This window comes from Tasmannia lanceolata, unplaced genomic scaffold, assembly GCF_043159265.1.
Source record: "Tasmannia lanceolata isolate RefF3 unplaced genomic scaffold, GAP_Taslan_0.1 ptg000005l, whole genome shotgun sequence".
In the NCBI taxonomy this organism is placed as follows: domain Eukaryota; kingdom Viridiplantae; phylum Streptophyta; class Magnoliopsida; order Canellales; family Winteraceae; genus Tasmannia; species Tasmannia lanceolata.
Window position 1 is genome coordinate 22,804,885 of NW_027518682.1, and position 22,980 is coordinate 22,827,864.

Here is a 22,980-nt window from a genome sequence, read left to right on the forward strand (position 1 = left end):
ATATATAAGTGCTGACCAATTTTACTGGAAAGGGACGCTCTGCAACTGCATGAGACAGTGACGCTATTGCTGCTTGTTGTTGCTCTGTCAATGGAGCATTCTGTAAAGCACAGACGGTCACACGAGGCAGTAAGTTAGTCACCTATTAAAGTTGTACGCCTCAAGGTTTTATATTAAGATGAAGAAAGATAGCATAGATTAACATAAGTAAAGATTGCAAAGTGGAAAGGTAATGATACACGGAACTTAAACGGCACCGAGAAAAGGAACAAAATGTAGCCATTCAAAAAAAGAAAGGGGAACAAAATGTCAAGAAAACATAAAGAATTACATCATTATAAGTTTATAACAAAAGGTGAATTAAAGCATGAAACATGAGACCTATAGTTAACATGGGAGTACAACCAATACTACAACTAATACTGAAAATACCTAAAAGCAACTACTAATCCAATACAATCAGTCCATAGAACTCATCAATCTCAACAAACTATAAGACATTTCTCCACTCATGCATAGCATGAGTGCCAATCACATTCTTACTAGCTACATTGCTTGGAAACTCACCATAACATTTTTTGTGTGCTTATAAGCAACTTACTGTAACATCTGAAGAGCATAACAGGTGACCTAATAAATTTTTCAATGATATGAATACCTATGATATATCTGAAAGTTCAAGGAGAGCCTAATCAAGTTCCTACCCAAAGACATTGCAATTGTGTAAAAGACTGTCATGTACTTGGAATCATAAATTATACTTTATATGAAAGCAAGCGGATAAAAATATAGTAGGTGTTATCTTACCAATACTTGTATATATTGCACATATCATAGTGATTTCTGTCAGAAAAATGTAAATAAGGGAATGGATACAGGACAAAAATCACATGTAGCCAATACAGTTAACATGATGTTTAAAGAGAACTCCCAGAAAGCAACGAGTTAGATAAGCCTGAACTAGAATTAACATTAAATGAAAGGCAGTGCCTTAAACACAGTGCTTTTATCTTTCTCTTTCTTTGGGTTGGTAAGATGGTTGGGTCAGACCAAAACACAGTGCTTTGAGTTTCATAAAAAGGCTACATGTGCACAACTTCAGTTTTGAATTGCTATTAGAAGTAAAACGTCCAAACAAAGCACCATTGCTGACAGAGCTAATAAATCTTTTTTCGTGAATGGAAACAATATCTTTATTAAGAGAGCAAAAACAGAAAACTTCGACCGAGATGGTCAAGGGCACAGGAAAAGAACTAAGAAAATGCAACTACATGCATCCCTAATCAACAAACAGAAAATGATCGTGGATGACAATATCCTCTCCTTTTAAGGAGATAAGAAGGAAAGAAATAATAATACTTGCAATCCAGAGGAGGATTCCTAAAGTCCTTCCTCCTAGGATTCAAGGAAGGGTTATAGGGAGGACTGTCAATACTTCCTAAATATCTTACTCTGCTATTGTAGTGTATGCTGCTGAGCCTTGAATTAGAATGGCAATTTGATAGGCTAAGACACAGAAAGTCAGGATCTAATTCAGTACAGAAGACATCAAACTGAACTGAACTAAAATAAGGCCCTGTTTGTTTGAGATTGTAACATCCGATTATGAGCTCCAAACCAATTATTGGATTCAAAATTAAGGCCCTGTTTGTTTAAGATTATGCCAACCGATATTGAGTGCCAAACCGATTATTGGACCCAAAATTACGTTTACATTTGGGTCCAATAATCGAGTTGCCACTCACAATCGATTCACATAATCTCAAACGAACAGGGCCTAAATGTAATTTTGAATCCAATAAACGAGGTTTGGGGCTCACAATCGGTCGTCACAGTCTCAAACAAACACGCCCTAATAGTAGGCACTGAAAGATCGGCTCTTAAACAACAATATTTTACACAATTCTGAAGAACGTTGCGAAATCAGTTGCATTTTTGGAGAAGTGGAACGCAAAATCAGTTTATATGTAATGAATTTAAGGCAGAAATAAAGAACATTACATAAATTAAGAAGCATCAGAACAAAATAATATTATTACGAGCAGATCGTAAACATCACATTTCTCGGTTATCGTTAGGAATATGTGGTTGTCTGCAGACTATATATCGATATATTTTATTTGGACGGGACATCCGCACGTTTCAAAACAAGCAGATGTGAAATTCAATTTCGTATTAAATAAACACAGATCTAGGGTTTATGGAAGAAGAGAAGCGATCGTGACGCATGTAATTTGCAGGAGAGATGCGTTCGATTTAAAGCAATTGTTAAACACCCGTAGAAAGAGAAAAGGGATATGAATTCACAGATCGATATCTACATGTTCTGATCCTACCGACCAAAGATTCGGAATTCACATTCAGAATTAGGGCTTCTGTGACGGAAAAAAAAAGTCCATGAAGAGCAGAATTTAAGAGAAGTAGGGTTTTGGACAAGAGAGTGAGAGTTTTGAGTTACCTGCTCCCAAGTAGAAGCGAATAAAAAGCCTTTGGAAACAGCTGTCGGGAGAGTTGCAGGGCTTGTGCCTTTGGTCGCCATGAAAACAAAAAATGCCTAACAGAGAGAGAGAGAGAGAGAGAGAGAGAGAGAGAGAGCTGTATTTCAAAGATTGAAGGGGACGACTGCATACATAAGGAGTCGAAGGAATTTCATGATCCCCAGCGTATGGCCTATACACCCCCATTGAATTGGTATATCGTGCAGCCCAAAAGAAAGTACAGCGGGGCTCACCTCAAGTGATAATCTAAACCATTCATTTTCCGGTCCAACGGTAACTAGCAGCGACCCTATAATTGAAAATGGGGCAATAGGATGATCTAACCCTACGATTTGTGGGGTCCCGTCATCTGCTGGGAATAGCCGGATCCTGAACGGGTCGAGCGACATCTAAGTCGTTTTTTTATGCGTGTTCGCACATTCAAGCGAGTGCATCAAAAAACAGAACTCAGTAGGGATCCTGATCCTCAATCTGTAGAGGTTTATAAAGGAATCGTTAACAAAAAGCTCTATTGATCGAAGGGTCAGGATCATCTTATCGAGCGATGATTTGGGTTCCAACAAGTTTACAGCTTGAATCGTCTAATAATATGGGCTCCAATCAGTTTTTTTATGTCTACTTGTCTGTGAGTTGGGACAAAATATAAAAAAACAACTGATATTAGCACTACCGTGTTTTTATAATTGCACAAATTTATAAAAGGGTCAGGATCATCTTATCAGCAATGATTTTGCCATCACAAGCTCCGGGCTCTATGCAGCATATGGAGTCTCCATGGCAAGATGAAGTGCATGGAAATCTTGTTGATTAAAATCTAGGAGGGAGAACAACCATTAAAATTCGGCATTTCAGCCTTCCAATAACTCAACTATCATGTAGTTGACGTAGTTTCAACCTGAGCTTCGATACCAAATTTGATGTCGGACGGATCTATAGAATGGGCAATAAGGTGAAAAGATGAGAAAAATTAGGGTTAGGTTCGTAAAATAGGTGATTAGATTGGAAAAACATTTTCTAAGAGGTTTTTGATAGGCTTGGAGTGGTGCAAACATATGCCAAGAAATTATTAAAGAATACCGAGGAGTAAAATTAGTTTTTGGACAAAATTAGAGGGTGCACAGGGCATGGATGGATTTGGATGGTGATTCTCAAGTTGAACATTTTTTATGGTTATTTAAGGAGTTGTATAAGATAGGTGAAAAGTAATGAAATAGAGGTTTTGAGTGTGATTAATGGGATACGGGGTTCGTGGGGAAGGTGGTAGATGGAAAAAAACCAAGAAAGAAAAAAGACACATGAAAAAGAAAGATAGTAAAAATTTGCACCAAGGGGTTCTTAGACATCAAACAATAGGGAAGATGAAGGCATCACACCCATGATTTTAAATTTCGACTAAAATCCGAAACTTCAGTCAACACCGAAACCGAAAAGGCCGAAATCTGAAATTGCTGAAATTTGACCAAATTTTCTAAAATTTCTTTACCAAATTTCAGCCGACGGCAGAAAAAACCAACATTTCGTGTGACTTTACGGAATTTCGGCCGAAATCCAAAATTTCGGGATTTCGGTTGAAATTTTGGTTTCGGCTAGGACCGAAATTTATGCCGAACCCGAAATTTCAAACCTTGATCACACAAGAGAAGAAGCTTCAAATCTTTTTTTCATTTATCATTCATCATCACGTCTAAACGAAAGTGCCTTGAGGCTTACAATATAAAAAAAAAGAAAGAAGATAATTGAAAAGTTCTAAGACCCTAAAAAAAACTAATACTTATGGATTAAAATACCCTCTAATGACTTGCTTCCTATTTAATACATGTGTGGTGCCTATTTAAATCACACATAATCCAAAGAACTTAAGTGATTTTGATAAATAAATAAAAAAGACTCCAATACCACCCCCGCCCGGACTTAAAGAGAGTTAAAATAACACTCGAGAAACTAAATAATGCTCGAGAAACAACCATATCTTCTTAATTCTTTGATATTTCACGACATCTTGGGTGGGCCCCCATCAATCTTGTGAAAAGGTCTCTCTTTAGTGTCGACCATGGCCAACTTGGTCACCATGTGATAGCCCATTATATCAACAACCCCGATCACCAAGAAAATGTGCCACATATGCATTGTAACTGTCGTTTTACACTTTTACTTGTTGTGATGAGATTGTCTGGTTGTAACAATCAAAGGATCCACAATAAAGTTATCCCATCACACTTCTAGTAATCCCAAAAAATAGTATATAAAAGAGGGGAATTATGTTCATCATCCCTCACCCCACTAGGATTAACACTGAAATGATTATATTCATTAATACGCCATGTTTTCTTTAGACCGAGGATGGTCATGGTTGAACCTATATTATTAAGTTGAAGGTAGGTTCATACTATTTCTATGTTACATTATCTATGAATGTAACAAACTGCTAACATTGTAGATAAAAAACTACGAACCAGGTAATTTTGAGTCAGACCTTCATATCAAATGGGTTTAAATTGAAATTTCATGGCTTAAAAGTTCTTTCATATTCTCGGGTGAGATTAATTGAGAAAAAAGTGATACCGATTCGCAGTGTGTGGGGAGCAACTGTAATAATTGTGCACTTTCCACTTATGCAAAAGAATCAAGGAAATCCCTATAGTGATTCTGATGATACCTTTATCTTTATTATTGACAGGAGTTCTCTTTACTAGCTGTAGAGCCTAATCTCAGGGTATAGAACCTATCTTTTTTCTCTTTAATAGTGGGCAAGGTGAATCTATCAGAAGAGTGGAAAGATATTGTACCAGAGAGAAGCATTGCAATCCAAACCACCCTTCAACCCCAAAGCAAGGAGATAAATTGACATGGAAGGTACACGTTTGATAAAGGGGAGATATACTGTGCCAATCTTGTTGGACTAGAAAGAGGATAAATTGTTAGAAGCGTTTTCTATTCGGCGGCCCACATTGTCAACCTACTGTATTTAAGATTAGTGGTTTTCTAACCAGAGTCTAAGACTAATTAAAGTTAATCCCAATTAAGGTTCTAAAATTAGAAAGAGGAGTGCATTGGGAGACATAACACTAATCTAACGTTATGTACCTTAAGAGCGGGTGCTTAATGGGAGTAACAGTTAAGAGAGTGATTTAGGGTGTAATCTGGGTGGTCCTCATCTACCAAGGCAAAGCCCTAGATTCCATTGATCATAGCATCCGGACTTGGATAGATTAGAAGATCCCTCTAGTGGTGGTGTCCATCGGAAGCTCATTCAACGGTCTTTCAATGACCAGATAGCACGCACGGCCTAGTATCTCTATCAGATCAACATGCCCGGAGGAACCATTTAATTTCCACAATAATTTTGATATAAAGGTTAGACAAACGAGCTTGAAAAATTATCACTATTGAAACCAACATGTAAGAAAATATACACATACATCACCTTTCCCTGACTTCAATTGTGATTGTACAATAATGGGAAGAAGAGTTGTATACTGGTTTTTAAAACCTGTGAGTAAGAAAACATCAACACTCAAATACCTCTCACTCATCACCTCCAAAAACTCACTCACACACAAGCCTCCACCCTTGGCTCAAAGGAAAAGGCAGACATGAACTCCTTAGCCTTCCCACTGACACAACACTTGGGCAACTCAACCCATTCATTAACAGCCAAATTACATAAAACATAGCTAGAAAAATCGCCAGAATTCACACAAATCAGCATCAGATCCCCACAACCCACACAATTAATATCAGCCTTCTTGCCGTAGAACTCGTGCGACATTGCCAGAGGCATAGCAGCAATCTGCTGCCATGAACGCTCCCCCTCGAAGAATTTCCACACCCTGAGACTTGCACTCTCCAGAAACTCCGACAAGACCACCACAAACGTATCCCCTCTACACTCAACCAAATCGATCGAGTACTCAAAAAATACAGGCAAAAGCCTCGGATACTCAGAGAAGCATCTCTGTGTTAGATTGCACGCCACAACAGTCCCTGAATAGCTAAGGAAATAGATAACCTCTTCTCCATTTTGAACGGTTATAACTGATGAATATTGCTTGGAAGGGCTCCTCTCCATGTTTGTCGCCACCACGTCCCCTGCCTTGCTGAGAAAATACACAGTCTCGTCGCCCGAAGGTTCAGATTCCGGCAAATTGCCAGTTTTCCGGCTCAGCGCAAATTCATCTTCCCATTGGTTTTTTGAGGAGTCATAAACTCTGATGGAAAGGTAAGGGAATTCACCAGAGACTAACACGAGCTTGTAAGAGGATGGGTTTTCCTTAGAAGAAGAAGAAGAATGCATAGCGATGGCATGGAGAGTTTGACTTTGACATGCCGCCGAAGGGAGTTCGCGGCAAACGCCGGTGACCGGATTGCTGACAATAAAGTCACCGGAAACTGTACGGTAACAGATCAATCCGCCGGCGGAGGCGACAGGGATGGATTTGGAATTAGGGTTTTGTTGGAGGAGAGTTGGATAGTTGAGATTTTTCCAATTCATTTCGGATGTATCAAAAACGATTGATTGGTCGATATGGGGATCGACCATGAAAAACCAAGGATCTCTACGGGGGATTTCAGAACAGGCGATTTGGAAGGTTGCAGAGGATGCAACAGAAGTCCATCTTTTGCACACTGAACGGAGCCGAAAGAAGGTTGAGGTGGGCAGCCATGAAAGGACCCTTTCGAGCAGGTCTTGGTTCAGCTCGCCTAAGGAGAAGCCAAAAATCTCGTGATTTTCTTCTGACATTTTTCTCTTCCGGCTTTTCTTCAATACCAAGTTCTGATCTTGCTCCATGAATTTCAAGATTGTAGAGAAGACAACTGCAGAAATAAAAAAGGGGAGAATGTTGTTAGCTACAGAAAGGAATCTCTGTTATCTGTCTGTAGAATCACCGGAAGTAAGAGAATGGTTGGAGATAAGAAGATCACTCTTATTAAAGAAAAGTAGAAACCAAAAGCCCCACTGTTTTACACAAACCCAATTCTAAGGATATGCATATTTCGAAGAAAAAATAGGATTTGATGTTTCGAAAATTTGGGTTCTTCCTAAATCAAAAGAAACAATTGAATTGAAAAGAAAATAATAGGGCATTGAAACTACTATTTCCAAAAAAAACAAGAAGAGCCCAAATGGGATAAGTAAAGAAGACGATGGTAAAAATCCCCAAGAGTAAAAATAATTTCATCCTTCAACAAAAACCCAAAACCCCTGCTTGCAGAGAAGTCAAAAGTCCATCATCTATCAAACGAAAAGACAAGGACGTAAACAAGAAGAAGAGGGTATAGAAATGCACCTGGTAATGGGTTTCAGGAGATTGAAGTGGGTCGCATGAGGTGCTTAGGAAGCAAGGAAGAGATGGATGTCCGTCCTCTTTTGTAATAGGAGAGGGAATTGGGAGGAAGCTTCCTTTCAAGCTCTTTTTGTTCGCGTTGACAGAGCAGAGAAGGGTAAAGCAAAGGGCCCTCTCTAATCTCTATATACGAGAGAGAGGGAGGGAGACGAAATTGGAACCGGCAGCAAGAAAAGTCCATGTGAGCGCCCCACTGACACTGACCGGTTCGAACTTCGAACAAAGCCCTTGCAGCCTGCAGGGTAAGGGTATCAATCACATAAATAAGCCAAATACAATAATCCATTTCTCGGAAAATTTATGTTTTTTTTTTCTTTTTGTAATTTTTGGCTAAAATGCGCCTATATGCGAATCAGCTTAAACGTCCACTCTCAAGAAAGTGACCCTTTCCCTCTAGCCAAATATCTTTGTTCATAATGAGGCAAAGATATATGCATATGCATATGCCTAAGAAAAGAAAATGTATCAAAAAACAATTGGAACAATTCCAATAGTTTCTCCTCTTCTTAGGCAAGTGATAGATCCACCTAACAAGATGTGGGTCCATCCTTGTTTGACATAAGCATCTGCTCCAACAGGAAGGAAAAGACTCTTTCATGACCTTACACTTGTTTTTAGTATACCTCACAACATTAAAAACAAGATTTTTTTTTTATGACGTACGCAATCACCTGTAAACCACACGCATCAGACAAGCCTGGGGATTCAAACTCTCGTCTCTGGGGAGCATACCCAGGACTTAAGCCAAAGAGCCACACCTGTATTGACTTGGAGCATCTTCACTGCGAATTTCCTTAAACCAAAAATAAGCAAGACAAAATGGAAACTATAAACAAATACATTTTCTAGTGGGAGTATACCTAACCTTCACTTTAATAAGGGGGCCCAAACCAGGTTCACACTTGAATATGTAGAGTAGAGTCGAGTCGAATCCACCGATTCAACCAAGTCAGCTCAATGCACCAATTGTTTAATCTGTTTATGATTTGCTTCATGAATCTATTCGGTCATTCATCCTTGCCTTTATCTTTCCTTATCTCCGTATTAGCCCCTAATATTTATTTCTAATGGCCATGTTTTGTTGATTCTAATAAAACAGAAATCGAAACATAAATATTGGTTTTCATCTATCACATATTCACATTGGCCCTGGTAAAATAAAAAACAATTGTTGAGATGAAACCCTATTAATTTATCAACCTACATCATTTTTCTCCAAATCTCAATTTATCAACATGCACCTGCCTTTAAAGAAACATTCTAAGATTATAATCTAGTTTGATATCTACTATTATCTTGAATATGGTTTTACATTTTTTTTATAAAAGTATTCTGAATCAGACCCTTAGCCATAAAATCCATCATAACGTCCTAAATCCGATTAGAGACTGCTAAATACAAAAATACCTTTCGTACTGTAAATGAAAGTATTTATGAATGATATTTGAGAAACATATATTCACCCCTTTTTCTTCCTTGGGGCCACCCCCTTGTAGTGTAAAACGGTATTGACAAATACACTAAAGGGGCTGGCCCAGGGAAGCAGAGTGGAGAAAATATCACTTCCCTTTTTTTTGTGTAAAATATTTAATCAAAATGATTTCCTATCATTTCCAACGAAGTCTCAATTTGATTCTCTCTCTCTCTCTACATCTTTATCCCTCTTGGCTCTTTTGCTAACCAAGGCCCTAACAAATTAGGCATTAACCTAACCCTATTTTAACTTTTTTCAAAATTCTAATTAGAGATTTGCTAGTGTCCAACGGAAAAGGGGATCCGCAGATGGTCAGCCGCCTCGTGAATGATGACAAAATCTGCCGAAAAGTAAGCATCTATGGTTGGTCTGACATGCGACGGATGATCTGCGAAATGCCTTTTGCGATGGACACTAGCAAATCTCTTCCAATTATGTTGGTAGTACCTAGGACTCTCCAAAGGGTGGTTGGATTCAAAACTCATGACCCTGATATTGAAGTAAGATCGATCCGAAGAACACACCAAGTAAGATCAATCTCATAAATGATTGATCGATCCAATCTTAAATTGAATCCGTTGAGACCCCTAGTTAGTATAGCCATTACATTGGCAAGTCATTTGTCATTTTTATTAGAGAATAAAATCAAGTCAAATTTAGATTTGATCTGATTGGGCTATATTGAGTGGTTGGATTGGATTAGGCAAGTGAGTTGGATTAGGTTAATCTTTTTCCATAGTTATCTTATTCTCTTGCTATGTTTATCATTTGAGTTTTCTATAAAAACACTCCTTATGCTTATTGTAATCATTCAAGTTTAGTGAAATCTCCTAAACTTATCATGGTATCAGAGCCAACGATCCTGCGCTAACCACAACGCTAACGAATCCGTCCTCCGGCGGACAGCAGATCTAGCCGTCCGCTGGCCACCATCCATCGAAGGCTCCGTTGCAAACCTCCATTTAGTTTTCTCCAAATCAACAACCCTTTATTTTTTTCCCTTTTTTCTCATCGCTCTCATCATTTTTTTTTCTCACTTGTTGCTGTCGACTCGAAGAGGCTTTTCATCAAGCACCTTCAATGCAAAACCCATCATCCAACATTGATGGTCGACAGCCCAGTTGCTTCAACCTTTGGCAAAATGGATGCGGTGCCTTAAATCTGAACACTTAAAATTCTCACCAGTTTCTTCTCCTCCACCATCCCTCACAATTTGTAGAGCTATTCCATAGCCCTTTACACCCATGGTTTTCACTTGGTCTTTGGTGTGTTTGCTCATTCAGTCAAAGAAGAAGAGGAGATAATGGCGGTGATTTCCTCCCCAACTTTGGTTCAAACACTCCTTTTGCCTGTGTTTTTCAAACCAGATACCACAACATTGATAATGGCACCCCTATATTCCATTTTCTTATAGCCTTGTGTGCCAATCCTTCCAAAAAAAAGGGGGCCTCATCACCCTATTTTGTTCCAACAACACCTTCACCGGTTGCCACCACCCCTTTTACAATTTTTTAGAATGCCTCTCACCCATCTTATGTGACAGAACCCCAAATTGATAACCACACTATTATATCTACACTTTATCTTTGCATTGTCCAAATGATAAGAAGTTTCATGTTGTTATTTGATGTTGTCCATCTTAAGTCACTAGTTGTCGCTTCTTATCCTTCTTCCTTACCTTTTTGAGTCGTCCCCTTAATATAGATTTTCATTTTCTTGTTTTGTCTTATTTCGGTTGAGGTGCTTCATTTCTTTTGAAGTGCGTGCCTGAAAGAGAGTTTCCAATACCATGAGGATTGATAAAATCGACCCATGCTGTCTTGCCTATCAAGGCTCATTCTTGCCAATTCCGGCATTGTATGGTCCACAGACCATTTCCAGAAGGTTCGGTATTAAAAACTGGCTAAAAGACTTGCCCATTCCGGTTTGAGTCCAATCCAATTCATTGAAGCCCACTTCATGGCTCATCTTGCAAGCGACACATTCTTCATCAACAGAAAGGGATCGTCATCTTTGGCAATCAACATCAGGCAGTCAATATTAGTCGACATTCAGCAGTATCATCAAACTCTTTCATCATCAGAGGATCTTCATCAATGTTCATTACATCAGAAGATTTGACGGCGTGCATCAAATGTCCAATTTCATTTTTTTATATTGGGGAATTTCGTTGTAATCAAACGTATGTCGATTTTTTAATCTACATACGTTTGAGGGGCATAGTAGAGAATAAAATAAAATCAAGATCAAATCTTGTAGATTTGATCAGATTGGGCTATATCGAGTGGTTGGATTGGATTAGGCAAGTGAGTTGGATTAGGTTAATCTTTTTCCATAGTTATCTTATTCTCTTGCTATGTTTATCATCTGAGTGTTCTATAAAAACACTCCTTATGCTCATTGTCATCATTCAAGTTTAGTGAAATGTACTAAACTTATCACACTAAACGAGTTTTGAAGGATTTCAGTTAACCGAGTCAAGTTTGTCCGAGTTAGACGTCACAGAGTCGTAAAACAAAACAAGGCAATATTTTTCTAACCTGCACTTTTCCCAAACTTGGGTATCCGGTTCGGAGAGAAAGAAAGTAAGAGATACCCCCAGGAGTTAAGGAATGGGTAGAGGTAAAAGCGCATGTTAGCATTTTAAACGTAAAGAGAGGAAAAAAGAGAAAAAGGAAAGCATTTTACCTGCATGTCAAAGGGTAGCTGACCTTTGTAAAGCAAAAGCAACCTCGTTGAGGAATCTCCTTTCCTTGTTTTTATTTTTCTTTGTTTTCTCTACAAGTCAATGCTTCCGGGACTGGAAAATCACAGGTGTGAGGACAAAGGCTAATAGAATAAGGGAAGAAATGGAGGAAAAGCCGTTAATTACGATCTCTTTTCTTGTGTTTGTTTCAGATGAATGGAATGCTCCCAAACGCAGAGATCTCGATGCCACCAATGTCAGTATCTGCTTTAGTCTAGTCTAGCTGGATTGAATTCTCTCTCTTTTCACTTCGTTTTATTTAGGCTATTTTAGGGTTTTAGGGGGGAGCCTCAGCCAAGTTATATGATTTCTTATTACATTATTCCTAGGGCATAATTACCTCTTTTACTTGAGGATAATGCCAAATGGGTCGTTTTCTATATCTTTGTTCTACTAGGCCCCAATATGATTGATGATACCTTTGGGGAGATATTGAAATGATAATCCTATTCCTTTGTTTTTATAATTGCACAAACTCACCTTGTCTTTTCTTTTCTATTTGGCTATCAAGATCCTCTTTTGACAGCTGTTTAAATCATAAAAGACAAGAGAGTCTGTGCAATTATGAAGCCAATATTAGTAGTAGTAGCCATTACTTAATTGAGAAATGGGAATGGGATGGGATACATTTGCCATTACTGGAGAAAAGGGGAAAGAATCAGTCCAAAGAAAAGGGATTGCTCTAGATAGGAAGGAGGAGCACCAATAAAGTGACAAAAGGGCGGAAGCCTAGTTTCAAAGCGTGAAGCTCCCGTGCGGGGAATCTCAACACCGTCTAACCCAGTTTGCCAAAGATAAGGAAAATGCTCCACTCTGGGATTTGCTAGGCAATTTCGCATCTAGTCATTTGGCTCACTTTTGCCAGAGAAAACAGCCACCTCACCTCAGATGAAGTGAATAAGACAAAATCTCCTAAAAAGTGTGCCTGTGTGGCTTTTCTCCCCTACAAAAGTGAGCAGTGGAGTAGCTTTCCGAGAAATTGCCTACCAAATCGCATCTTAGATCTTCTTAAGGCACCTTTTGAGTGGGCCACCCACATGATCTGGATCCAAATGGCCTCACAATGCTATGCCATAGAATAAATATAGCATCGAACAATTCAAAGTAGTCACGACTAGAATGTGTATCGTTTTTGCAAGGGAAACCGACTTCTTAACTTAGAGCGGAAACGAGCGAATCCTTTTTTTTGTTTTTTTTATGGGTAACCTGCTGGAGTAGGCAGACCCCTACTAGTATATTTAATAAAGAAAAATGAAATGATAGGACTGCCCAATCCTTAGAACAATGTCCAAGAAAAGGCCAAAACAACTAGGGTCGTGACACATTTGAAAGCAAACTCAAAACAAGCAAGAGAACAAAAATACGGGGAGCTAGATTTGCCATTTTGGAAAATAACAAAAAAGATAAAGCCAAATAGTCGTGAGGAAATTATATACTCACAGGCGCCCTTGCAAAAAAGGGCGCAAAGGGCACCCCCATTGGTCAAATCACATTTAAGATGCAACAGAAAGCTAAAATCATAAATGTCTTTAGTGGAATTTGACCAATAGGGGCACCATTTGCTCCATTTTTTGCAAGGGCGACTGTGAATCTAGCATTCCTCTCTTTTTTAAAACTCCAATTGTAAGCCTAGTACTTGGATGGTTAAGTTCATCTACTATGATCTCATGGAAGGGCCCAACCAATGAATGGTTCAAATGATTCCCACGTCAAGTGTGTGGACCTAATCACGTGATCACAAAGATGTACTTTGTAGTGTTGTCCCTTCCTCGTATTGTTACTAGGGACTTGCTAGGCAATTTCACGGAAAGCTATTTTGCGGTTGGCTTTTGCACGATAGAATAACCACCACAGTCCACAGATGAATTAAATGAATTTTACAAAATTTGCTAAAAGTCAACCTGTGTGTCTGTTCTCACATGAAAAAGCCAGCTGAGAAATCGTTTTAAGCGAAATTGCCTAGCAAATCCCTTTTTACTATTATGAATATTAATATGAGAACGACCACGCAGAAAGTAACTTTTACAATCAAAGGTAAAAGGCAATTTTTGGGTCTTGAGGAAATAAGGGTTCATTCTTATGAAACTGAGACAGTCGATCTTATAGAATATTGCGAGGAGACTCACATGATCTTGGTTGCACCCCAAACAGACACCACATGCATAAGATAAAGGATTGTTCAAATCAACAATCTAATTTTTCTTGGCGGAACCCTAAACGAGGCTTGATGGATAAAGGCCCATCGAAGTGTTCTCAACAGCATTTGGCTGGAATATCATTCGGATCAACAGATTTGATCATGTGAACAAGGCTAGAGTGGGGGCCAATAAGTGTCTTTTAGGAAGGAGTGAGAAAATTATTGACCTTCTTTTTATCTTAGCATGTAAAACTGTTTTTCTCATAAAATAAATTCCATTTGATTAATGTATTGATGCGTAACATTAAACTATTTTTACGTTTAGGCTCGTTTCTTTCAACATAAAATTGGATGTAAAATTTGATTTGTGGTCATTTCTACAACATAAAACAAATTTTATGTCGAAGGAAACGGAGCCATAATGAAAGGGCTAAGTGTTCTGCAATACCAAGTCAGTCTTCGAGAAAATTCTTGCCGGTGACATGAGTTCCATGAAAGAAGAAATAGACCCTTCTTTTCATGGTTCCCTACTCTGGAGTATTTACTGCTCTTCACAAGGTTTTCATTCTGTCTTCTACTTAAAGTAAGAAAAAGAAAGAGGTGACTTTGATTAAACAATAAAATACCGAGAATGGGGGAAAAAAGAAATATAAAGTAAATCGACATGTCTTAAGCAGCTATTTCGAGAGTTTCTGCATGGAAATGTGGTAGCTTTAATTGCAGGGTTACACCCATTTTGCCTCAAGAGAACGCTTTTAAAAGTAAAAGAAGAGGGTAACATTCCCCACACGTGTACCCTACTAATGCACGCTTACTGCTTTCATTAGAAAGCTTTTGGTTGGAAATTTTACTTTTTCTTTTTGGCAATGTCCCCATGGGAAAGGATGGTGTTTTTGCTTTTGCTCTAGAAAGGGTGGTATGAGATTTTAACTTAAAACCTAAGAAACGCTATCTCGACAGGAAACAAATTAATAAACAGATCTTTGGCACCTCATGGTTTTGGGAATGATCTCATTTTTTATTTTTTTTTGTACCGACACTAAAAATGCATGAGAGCATGTAAAGGTTTTAGAAATCACGCACCTATAATCACTCCCAACCTACGTTATCTGCTTCACTCAACTCCATGTCATATTGCAAATCAGTACGTACAAACCGGTTCATTATAATTTGAAGGTCCCTCTATGTAAAAATTGAATAGGGTCTGTTGGGGTCATCATTTTTGTGTGTAAATTAAAAAGTAAGAAAATTTAGAAATATTTTTCCCTTACCAGTAAACCCACTAAAAGGCCATTTTCTGCATGATGGTAGAGCAAGATGGCCTATCAGGCTTGTGTTTCGTGCCTAGTTATAATAGGTTGAGTCTTATTTATTCATTCCTTAAGTGTGGGGCGTTTGTTCTGGATAGAAAAATTGATTGCATAACATATTTTATTTTAGAAACTGATATGAACACCCCCTTGTTCCCATAGATGCGTTTCTCTCTTTGTTTCCTTAAAATTTGATAAAAAAGAGAAGTGGTTGTTAAGCTCTTTCGATCCAACCACGCTTGACCTGATAGTCTGATACACACATTGTTTCCGATATTTTAAAAAAGGGACCAAACTGGCAGGTCCAACCAAGTCAATCGGAAGTGGCCACTTTTCAGTCCGATTAGAACAAAGCCGTCACAATTTGATAAAATCCAATACAAGCCATTTGGTATTTAAATCAACCAACTAATCAAGAGGAATGAACAAATTGAATGACGAGTGAGAGGTGAGCAATTGGGAACTGGATCTCGTAAAAATTGATATCTGACCTCGATGTGGAAAATTGGATTTGTTGGTAGTACCGAGATTGTCGTAGAGTGGAAGATAGAGCACTCGCATAGACGGCCATTGATAGGAGTAGATAAGAGAGCAATAACAGTTTATGTATATTCATTGCTAGAACTTTATCTTCCGTCTTAGAGGCCCAAAAGAGGAGCTTACGACAAAGGAAAAATTATATCTGATAGGATCACAAAGGATTGAGCCGCTAGCTCAATGGTCAAGAATTGCTGTTTCACCTAGAGCTCAACGGTTCAATCCTAGCTTACCTATTGTTAGGGGTAAAATCTGTGCCCCCTATGACATGCAGCACACGTGGTACCCAGCTTAAATAGAAAACTAAACTTGCCTCTTTAAATATGAGAGCAAGAAGGATTCTCTGCCTCTATGGATTTGTAACTTCGGACAAATAGGAAAGTGCTTCAAAGGGAAAATCCCTGCCAAGCACAGCTTCTTTATGCAAGGTTTTTCAAGAACCGATCTAAAGGCCCCTCCATTTATATTCATCAGGATCATCTCCATTGTTATTTCTTGGGTGAGGGCTCCCTGAGTGTCAGAAAGAGAAGGACCGCTTACTCCTAATTCCGTGATGCCTAACCCTGTGTGGCTCAAGCTAAACCTCGACGGGTCAAGCATGGGAAATCTGGGAACGTATGGGGTGGGAGTTTTGCTTGGAGATGGAGGAGTGCGAGACTAGATGGACATTCTCAGAACCCATTGGGTTAAGGATTCCATTGAGGCAGAGGCAAGATCACTGCTTTATAAATTGAGGATAGTTAATGATAGTTTGTCGAACAGATCAATAGTCGAGGGAGATTCTATTAATATCATTGGATGGAATGATGGCAATATGCCATATTTGTGGAGATTCACGAATTTGATTTGATGAGATCCATGTGGAAGGTTGCCTTGTCCGGTTTCATCGCGTTTGATGTTAATAGCGAGGCGGATTGATTAGCAAGGGATGAGGTGAATCGAGAGATATTTGATTTCCTTCCTCTTGTGATTTGAATCTTCTTTCCCTTCTCTCCTCGTATTTTCTCTCTCGTCCTATCTTTTGCCCATGGACCTCGTTATCGTAGGACTTGCCCCTCTCCTTAATATAGATTTACTATTTAAAAATAAAAAACAAATAACAACAGGGCAAACCATCAAACTAATAATCGGAAAAGGCGGCAAGTTCATGGAATGGACAAGGTGATGGCATAATGGACATCTGACAAGTCAAAATTAATCAATGTTGGAATTCTTTTTGGGAAATGTTATCAGCACTGGTGTATTTTGATGAGGGCACTCTCACTTTATTAAAAGTACGGTATGGCCCGCACCATAGGATGATCCAAACCGTCTATTAGATGGGCCACAGTCTAAATAGGTTGTGACCCAAAAATCATTTCCGTAGGTTGATCCTAACCCTCTATAGATCGGAAGATTATGATCAACCTACGGAAATGATTTTTGGGGCACAACCTATTTAGGTTGTGGCCCATCTAATGGACGGTTTGGAGCATCCCATGGTGCGGGCCATACCGTACTTTTAATGGAGTGCCTTCATCAAAATACAGTAGTGCTAATAACATTTCCTTCTTTTTTCCTTTCCTTGGTTCTTCTCTTTTTGAATTTAAAATTAATATATTAATGACATCATAGTTAAAATTGTGTTGAATCCTTGTCAGGCTACTTTGGACCAAATTGGGTCCTTTCTGGTTTGATTTTCAAATATTGATTTTCTTTTTCACTTTCGTTTGATCTTCTTTTTCACTTTCGTTTGATCAAACTGACATAATTTTCAAAAATAAAATAAAGGGAAATGTTATCAGCACTACTGTATTTTGATGAGGGCACTCCTCACTTTATTAAAAGTACGGTATTGCCCGCACCATAGGATGATCCAAACCGTCCATTAGATGGGCCACATCCTAAATAGGTTGTGCCTCAAAAATCACTTCCATAGGTTGATCCTAACCCTCCGATCTGAATGTTAGACAGTTCATCCTAACCCTCTATAGATCGGAGGGTTAGCGTCAACCTATGGAAATAATTTTTGGGGCACAACCTATTTAGGCTGTGGCCCATCTAATGGATGGTTTAGATCATCCTATGATGCAGCCCATACCGTACTTTTAATAAAGTGAGAGTGCCCTCATCAAATACAATAGTGCTGATAACATTTCCCTAAAATAAAATGCCAGGTATATTAATTAGACCACTTAAACCATTTGAACCAATCGATTTGATGCAAATAGTTAAGTTCATTTATGTAGTAAATTTAGTCTCTTATTTACTTTAAAAACATTATTTTTAGACCTAAAGAAAGTAAAAACACAAAAAAAGCTCCACACTTAATCATTTACCAAGTTACTATGTTTCCTACCCTCTCTGATTTTGTTTTCCAGCAACACTACCGTGCTCAACCCACCGTGCAGGGCCCGCCCCTTAGGAATGCTGAAAATGTGTTTACAAAGGGAGAGGGAGAATACACATATATAGCCCACAAACTTTCTCTTCCATTTTGATGTGGGATCTTACAATCCACCCCCCTGGGGCCCAACATCCATGTTGAAACACCGTACTATGGGAGGTCCGGTTCTGATACCATGATGTCATGCCATAACCTCATTGTGTAAATATTGTTCGATTTTAAGCATTCTACCCTCCCTGGTTAGCAGCAGTACCATGCCTGACCCACTATGCAGGGCTCACCCCTTAGAGATGCTGAAAAACGCATCTAATCCACATGTATGGCCCAGCCATCTTTTCACCCTTTTCGATGTGGGATCTTATAATCCACCCCCTTGGAGCCAGCGTCCTCGCTGGCATCCCCTTGGGGCCCAGCATCCTCGCTGGCAAACCATACTACGGGAGGTCCAGCTCCGACACCATTATGTCACGCCTCGGCCCCAATGTGTAAATACAGTCTGATTCTAGGATTTCCGACACTCGATGGTTTTGTCTTCCAGCAGCACTACAGTGCCCAACCCACTTCGAAGGGACCCACCCCATGGACGTGCTGAAAACACGTCTACACAGGGGGAGGAGTGATATATAGCAAAGAAATCTTTTCTACCTTTCCGATGTGGGATCTTACAATCCACCCCATTGGGGCCGCGTCCTCGCTAGCACACCATACTACGGGAGGTTCGGGTTATGATACCATTATGTCATGCCCCAACCCCACTGTAAATATTGTTTGTTTCTAGGTTTCCTACCCTGCTCGGTTTTGTTTTCCAGCAGCACGATCGTGCTCGATCCACCCCGCAAGAGCCCGTCCCATAGAGATATTGAAAACGCATATACACAATCAGAGGAAGAATCCACACATATAGCCCACAAACTTTCTCTCCCTTTCCTACGTGGGATCTCACATACTATATTAGGTACTGAAAAATCATAATAAAAGGTCTTCATTTCTTGATTTTTCTTCCAACTGTTTAAGTTACAAAGTTTATTAGAGTTTGAAACTTAGGGTGCTCATGTAAAGAGGTGCTAAGCTAATTACAAAGTAAACTTTCCTTGTCACCTAATTCAAAAGTTGATCGATAGAATTTAATTATTTAATTTGGTTTAAAAAATTTAATTTCATTTGACCTTTTTCCTTTCTTCTAACTTTAATTTGGTTTAAAAGCTATTTTATAAAATTAGTACTCTTGTTAATTAATTTGTTTATTTTATTATTATTATTATTATTATTATTTGGATAAATTTAGGATTTTATTAATCTTCGTTAATTACAATTGATCACTGATGTATGCTTATATTTTCTGATATATTTCCGCGGAGGGGCTGTTACATGAGAGTGCAGCCACATAGACTCAGATTCTGTCTTATTCATTTCATTCATCTGAGGTGGCTGCACTCGATGGTCCCTTGCAAATCCCCCATTTTCGTATCTTTTCTCCCCTTTGCTTGGATAACAATTCTAAAACACCCAACTCCATGCCATATTAACCGGGCGAAGAGATTCCAGAGATCTGCTAACATTGCAAAACATGACCGGACCACCCAAATTTCTTCTAGTGGATAATATCAATTTCAGTACTTTCACCCATTGAAAAAGAGCAACAAACAAACAAACAAAAATCCCACTTTTCTCTCCCATTCCCAACATGGAAAATTCACTCATTCTCTGCAAATCCAAAGACTTCGTTCCTCATTTTTCCAAACAAGAAGTCCCATATGAATTTCTTTCAAAACCCACCATTTATTCCCTCCCCAAGAAATGCTCTCCACTCGCATCAAAACCCGCCGTTCCCGATTTCGTCTCTTCCGAACAAGAGATTTCATCTAAATACCCTTTAAAACCAATCATCTCTTTCACCAAAAATGCCAAACCGGTGTCATCAGAACCAAACCTTGAGCTAGCAGATCTCCACTTGAACCACCTATGTCGAACTGGGCAGCTGAAAGAAGCCGTAATTGCTTTCAAATCATTAGCAGAACGTGGGGCCAAAGTGAAACCCAAGACTTATATCTCCTTACTACAGTCGTGTATTGATTCTGATTCAATTGACGATGGCCGGAAGCTTCATGCCCTGATTGGTTCGGTGTACAATTCAAACCCTTTCGTTGAGACCAAACTCGTCAGCATGTATGCAAAATGTGGGAGCTTGAAAGAAGCCCACAATGTGTTCGTCAAAATGCGTGAAAGGAATCTCTTTACTTGGTCTGCAATGATTGGCGGCTATGCCAGAGAGCAGAGGTGGGAAGAAATCATAGAGCTTTTCTTTCAGATGATGGTACAAGGCATGATGCCTGACGAATTTTTGTTGCCCAAGATTTTACAGGCTTGTGCAAATTCAGGGCACATCGATACCGGGGAACTGATACATTCGTTTGCAATCCGCTCCGGTATGCAAATGCTGGTACATGTGAGCAATTCCCTCTTGGCTATGTATGCCAAGTGCAGGAAATTGCATTCTGCGGAAAGGGTTTTCAGCACAATGAATCTAAGGGACAGAGTGACATGGAATGCAATGATATCTGGATATTGCCATTGTGGCAAGAATGAAGAAGCTCTCAAACTGTTTAACCAAATGCAGGTTGAAGGGATTGAGTTGGGTTTAGTAACATGGAATATATTAATAGACAGTTATAATCAATCAGGTAAATGTGATCTTGCGAGGGAGCTGATGAAGAAGATGGAGAAGTCCGGAATTGCTCCGGATGTTTTTACTTGGACTACGATGATTTCAGGCTTTGCTCAGAACAACAGAACAAACCAGGCCTTGGAACTCTTTAGAGAAATGTGGTTAGTGGGATTCGAACCCAATGGTGTGACTCTGGCGAGTGCTGTCTCAACGTGTACTTCTCTTAAATCAATCAAGAAGGGGACAGAGATTCATTCTATTACAGTTAAGATAGGGTCAGCCAGTGATATACTGGTTGGAAATTCGTTGATCGACATGTATGCCAAATGTGGGGACTTAGAAGCTGCCCAAAGGATCTTCAATAATATTTTGGAAAGAGATGTTTTTACCTGGAACTCGATGATTGGAGGATTTCTGCAAGCTGGGTATTGCGGTAAAGCTCATGATCTATTTGCGAAGATGCATAATTCAGGTGTCAAGCGAAATGTTATCACTTGGAACGTGATGATTTCTGGATACATGAAAAATGGAGATGAGGATCAGGCCATGGAGCTCTTTCAAAAGATGGAAACAGATGGGATCAAACGAAACACGGCTACGTGGAATTCACTCATAGCAGGTTCGCTGCAAAATGGCAATGAAAACAAGAGTCTAGGGATATTTCGTCAAATGCAATCTGCTTGTATGAGATCCAATTCAGTCACAGTCTTGAGTGTCCTACCAGCTTGTGCCAATTTACTAGCAGCACATAAGGTAAAAGAGATTCACGGTTGTGTACTGCATGGTGGCCTAGATTCTGAGGTTCCCATTGCAAATGCACTAATAGACACTTATGCCAAGTCAGGAGATATGGTCAGTGCTCAAGTAGTATTTGATGCTCTATCATGCAAAGATCTCATCTCTTGGAATACGTTGCTTTCGGGTTACGTTCTACATGGTCACTCAGCATGTGCATTAGATCTTTTTGATCATATGAAAAGGGAAGGAGTCAAACCCAACCAGATAACTTGTGCAAGTATGATCTCTTCATACAGTATTGCAGGAATGGTGGATGATGGGAAGCAACTATTCAGTAACATGAACAAAGAACACCAAATTTCACCAGGCTTAGAACATTATGCAGCCATGGTAGATCTCTTTGGTCGCTCCGGTAAACTTAGAGAAGCAGTAGATTTTATTGAAAAAATGCCCATTGAACCTGATCTTGCTGTTTGGGCCGCCTTGCTTACAGCATGCAGGGTCCATGGCAATCTCAGCTTAGCAACCCATGCGGCAGAAAATCTGATCAAACTAGAACCAGGTAATTCTATAGTTCACCGGCTGTTGTTACAGATGTATAATCTAGGTGGTAAATCTGATGATGCGTTGAGGTTGAAAAAGCCCAAGAAGAGGAACAGGATTGCAGGCTCTCTTGGTTGCAGCTGGACTGAGATTAAGAACACTGTGCACACTTTCGTTGTTGGGGATCGAGCTATGCCAAATTCAGATGCTTTCTATGCCCAATTGGACAGCGTGGGAAAAGAAACCAAAGTAGCTATGCCAAATGTGCCCCATACACAGCTTCACATAGATGAGGAAGATGAAGAGATTGCTGGCATCCACAGCGAGAAGCAGGCAATTGCTTTTGCCCTCATCAGTGCTCCTACTTCAATAAGCATACGGATTATCAAGAACCTTCGAATGTGTGTGGATTGCCATAATGCTGCCAAGCTTATCTCTAGGGTATATGGACGTGAAATAAAGCTGAAGGATCCAGCGTGTTTTCATCATTTCAAGGATGGACAATGTTCTTGTAGGGATTATTGGTGATATACAGGAAAGGATGAGAAAATGGCAGCTATACTTTCTTTGAACTATGAGCATGTGCATGGATACAAAAGCC

General features: G+C 39.3%; 3 protein-coding genes across 4 annotated transcripts in view; 1 reads left to right on the forward strand and 2 right to left on the reverse strand.

Moving 5' to 3' along the window:
* The window catches only part of LOC143878000 (sec34-like family protein), a 43,752-nt gene extending 41,104 nt beyond the window's left edge, over positions 1–2,648 (reverse strand). Inside the window, exons 1-2 of one of the 2 annotated variants that reach the window (XM_077380381.1) lie at positions 2,459–2,648; positions 17–100 (exon numbers count right to left, since the gene is read on the reverse strand). In XM_077380381.1, coding sequence (XP_077236496.1) covers positions 17–100; positions 2,459–2,539 — 165 coding nt within the window. In that variant the 5' untranslated portion in view covers positions 2,540–2,648. Of the gene's footprint in view, positions 1–16; positions 101–2,458 lie in introns of those variants that run through there. The other variant, XM_077380382.1, reaches the window with a different exon arrangement.
* Positions 2,649–5,867: 3,219 nt separating this feature from the next.
* LOC143876860 (F-box family protein) lies at positions 5,868–8,070 on the reverse strand. Its single transcript, XM_077378547.1, has 2 exons — positions 7,787–8,070; positions 5,868–7,313 (listed from the first exon to the last, which is right to left on the reverse strand). Exon 2 carries the CDS (start codon positions 7,285–7,287, stop codon positions 6,049–6,051), a length of 1,239 nt encoding a protein of 412 aa, XP_077234662.1. The 5' UTR covers positions 7,288–7,313; positions 7,787–8,070; the 3' UTR covers positions 5,868–6,048.
* An 11,828-nt stretch (positions 8,071–19,898) lies between these two features.
* Positions 19,899–22,954, forward strand: LOC143876861 (Pentatricopeptide repeat (PPR-like) superfamily protein). The gene has a single exon (XM_077378548.1). The coding sequence runs from the start codon at positions 20,118–20,120 to the stop codon at positions 22,905–22,907; it is 2,790 nt and encodes a 929-aa protein (XP_077234663.1). The 5' UTR covers positions 19,899–20,117; the 3' UTR covers positions 22,908–22,954.
* Positions 22,955–22,980: the final 26 nt, after the last annotated feature.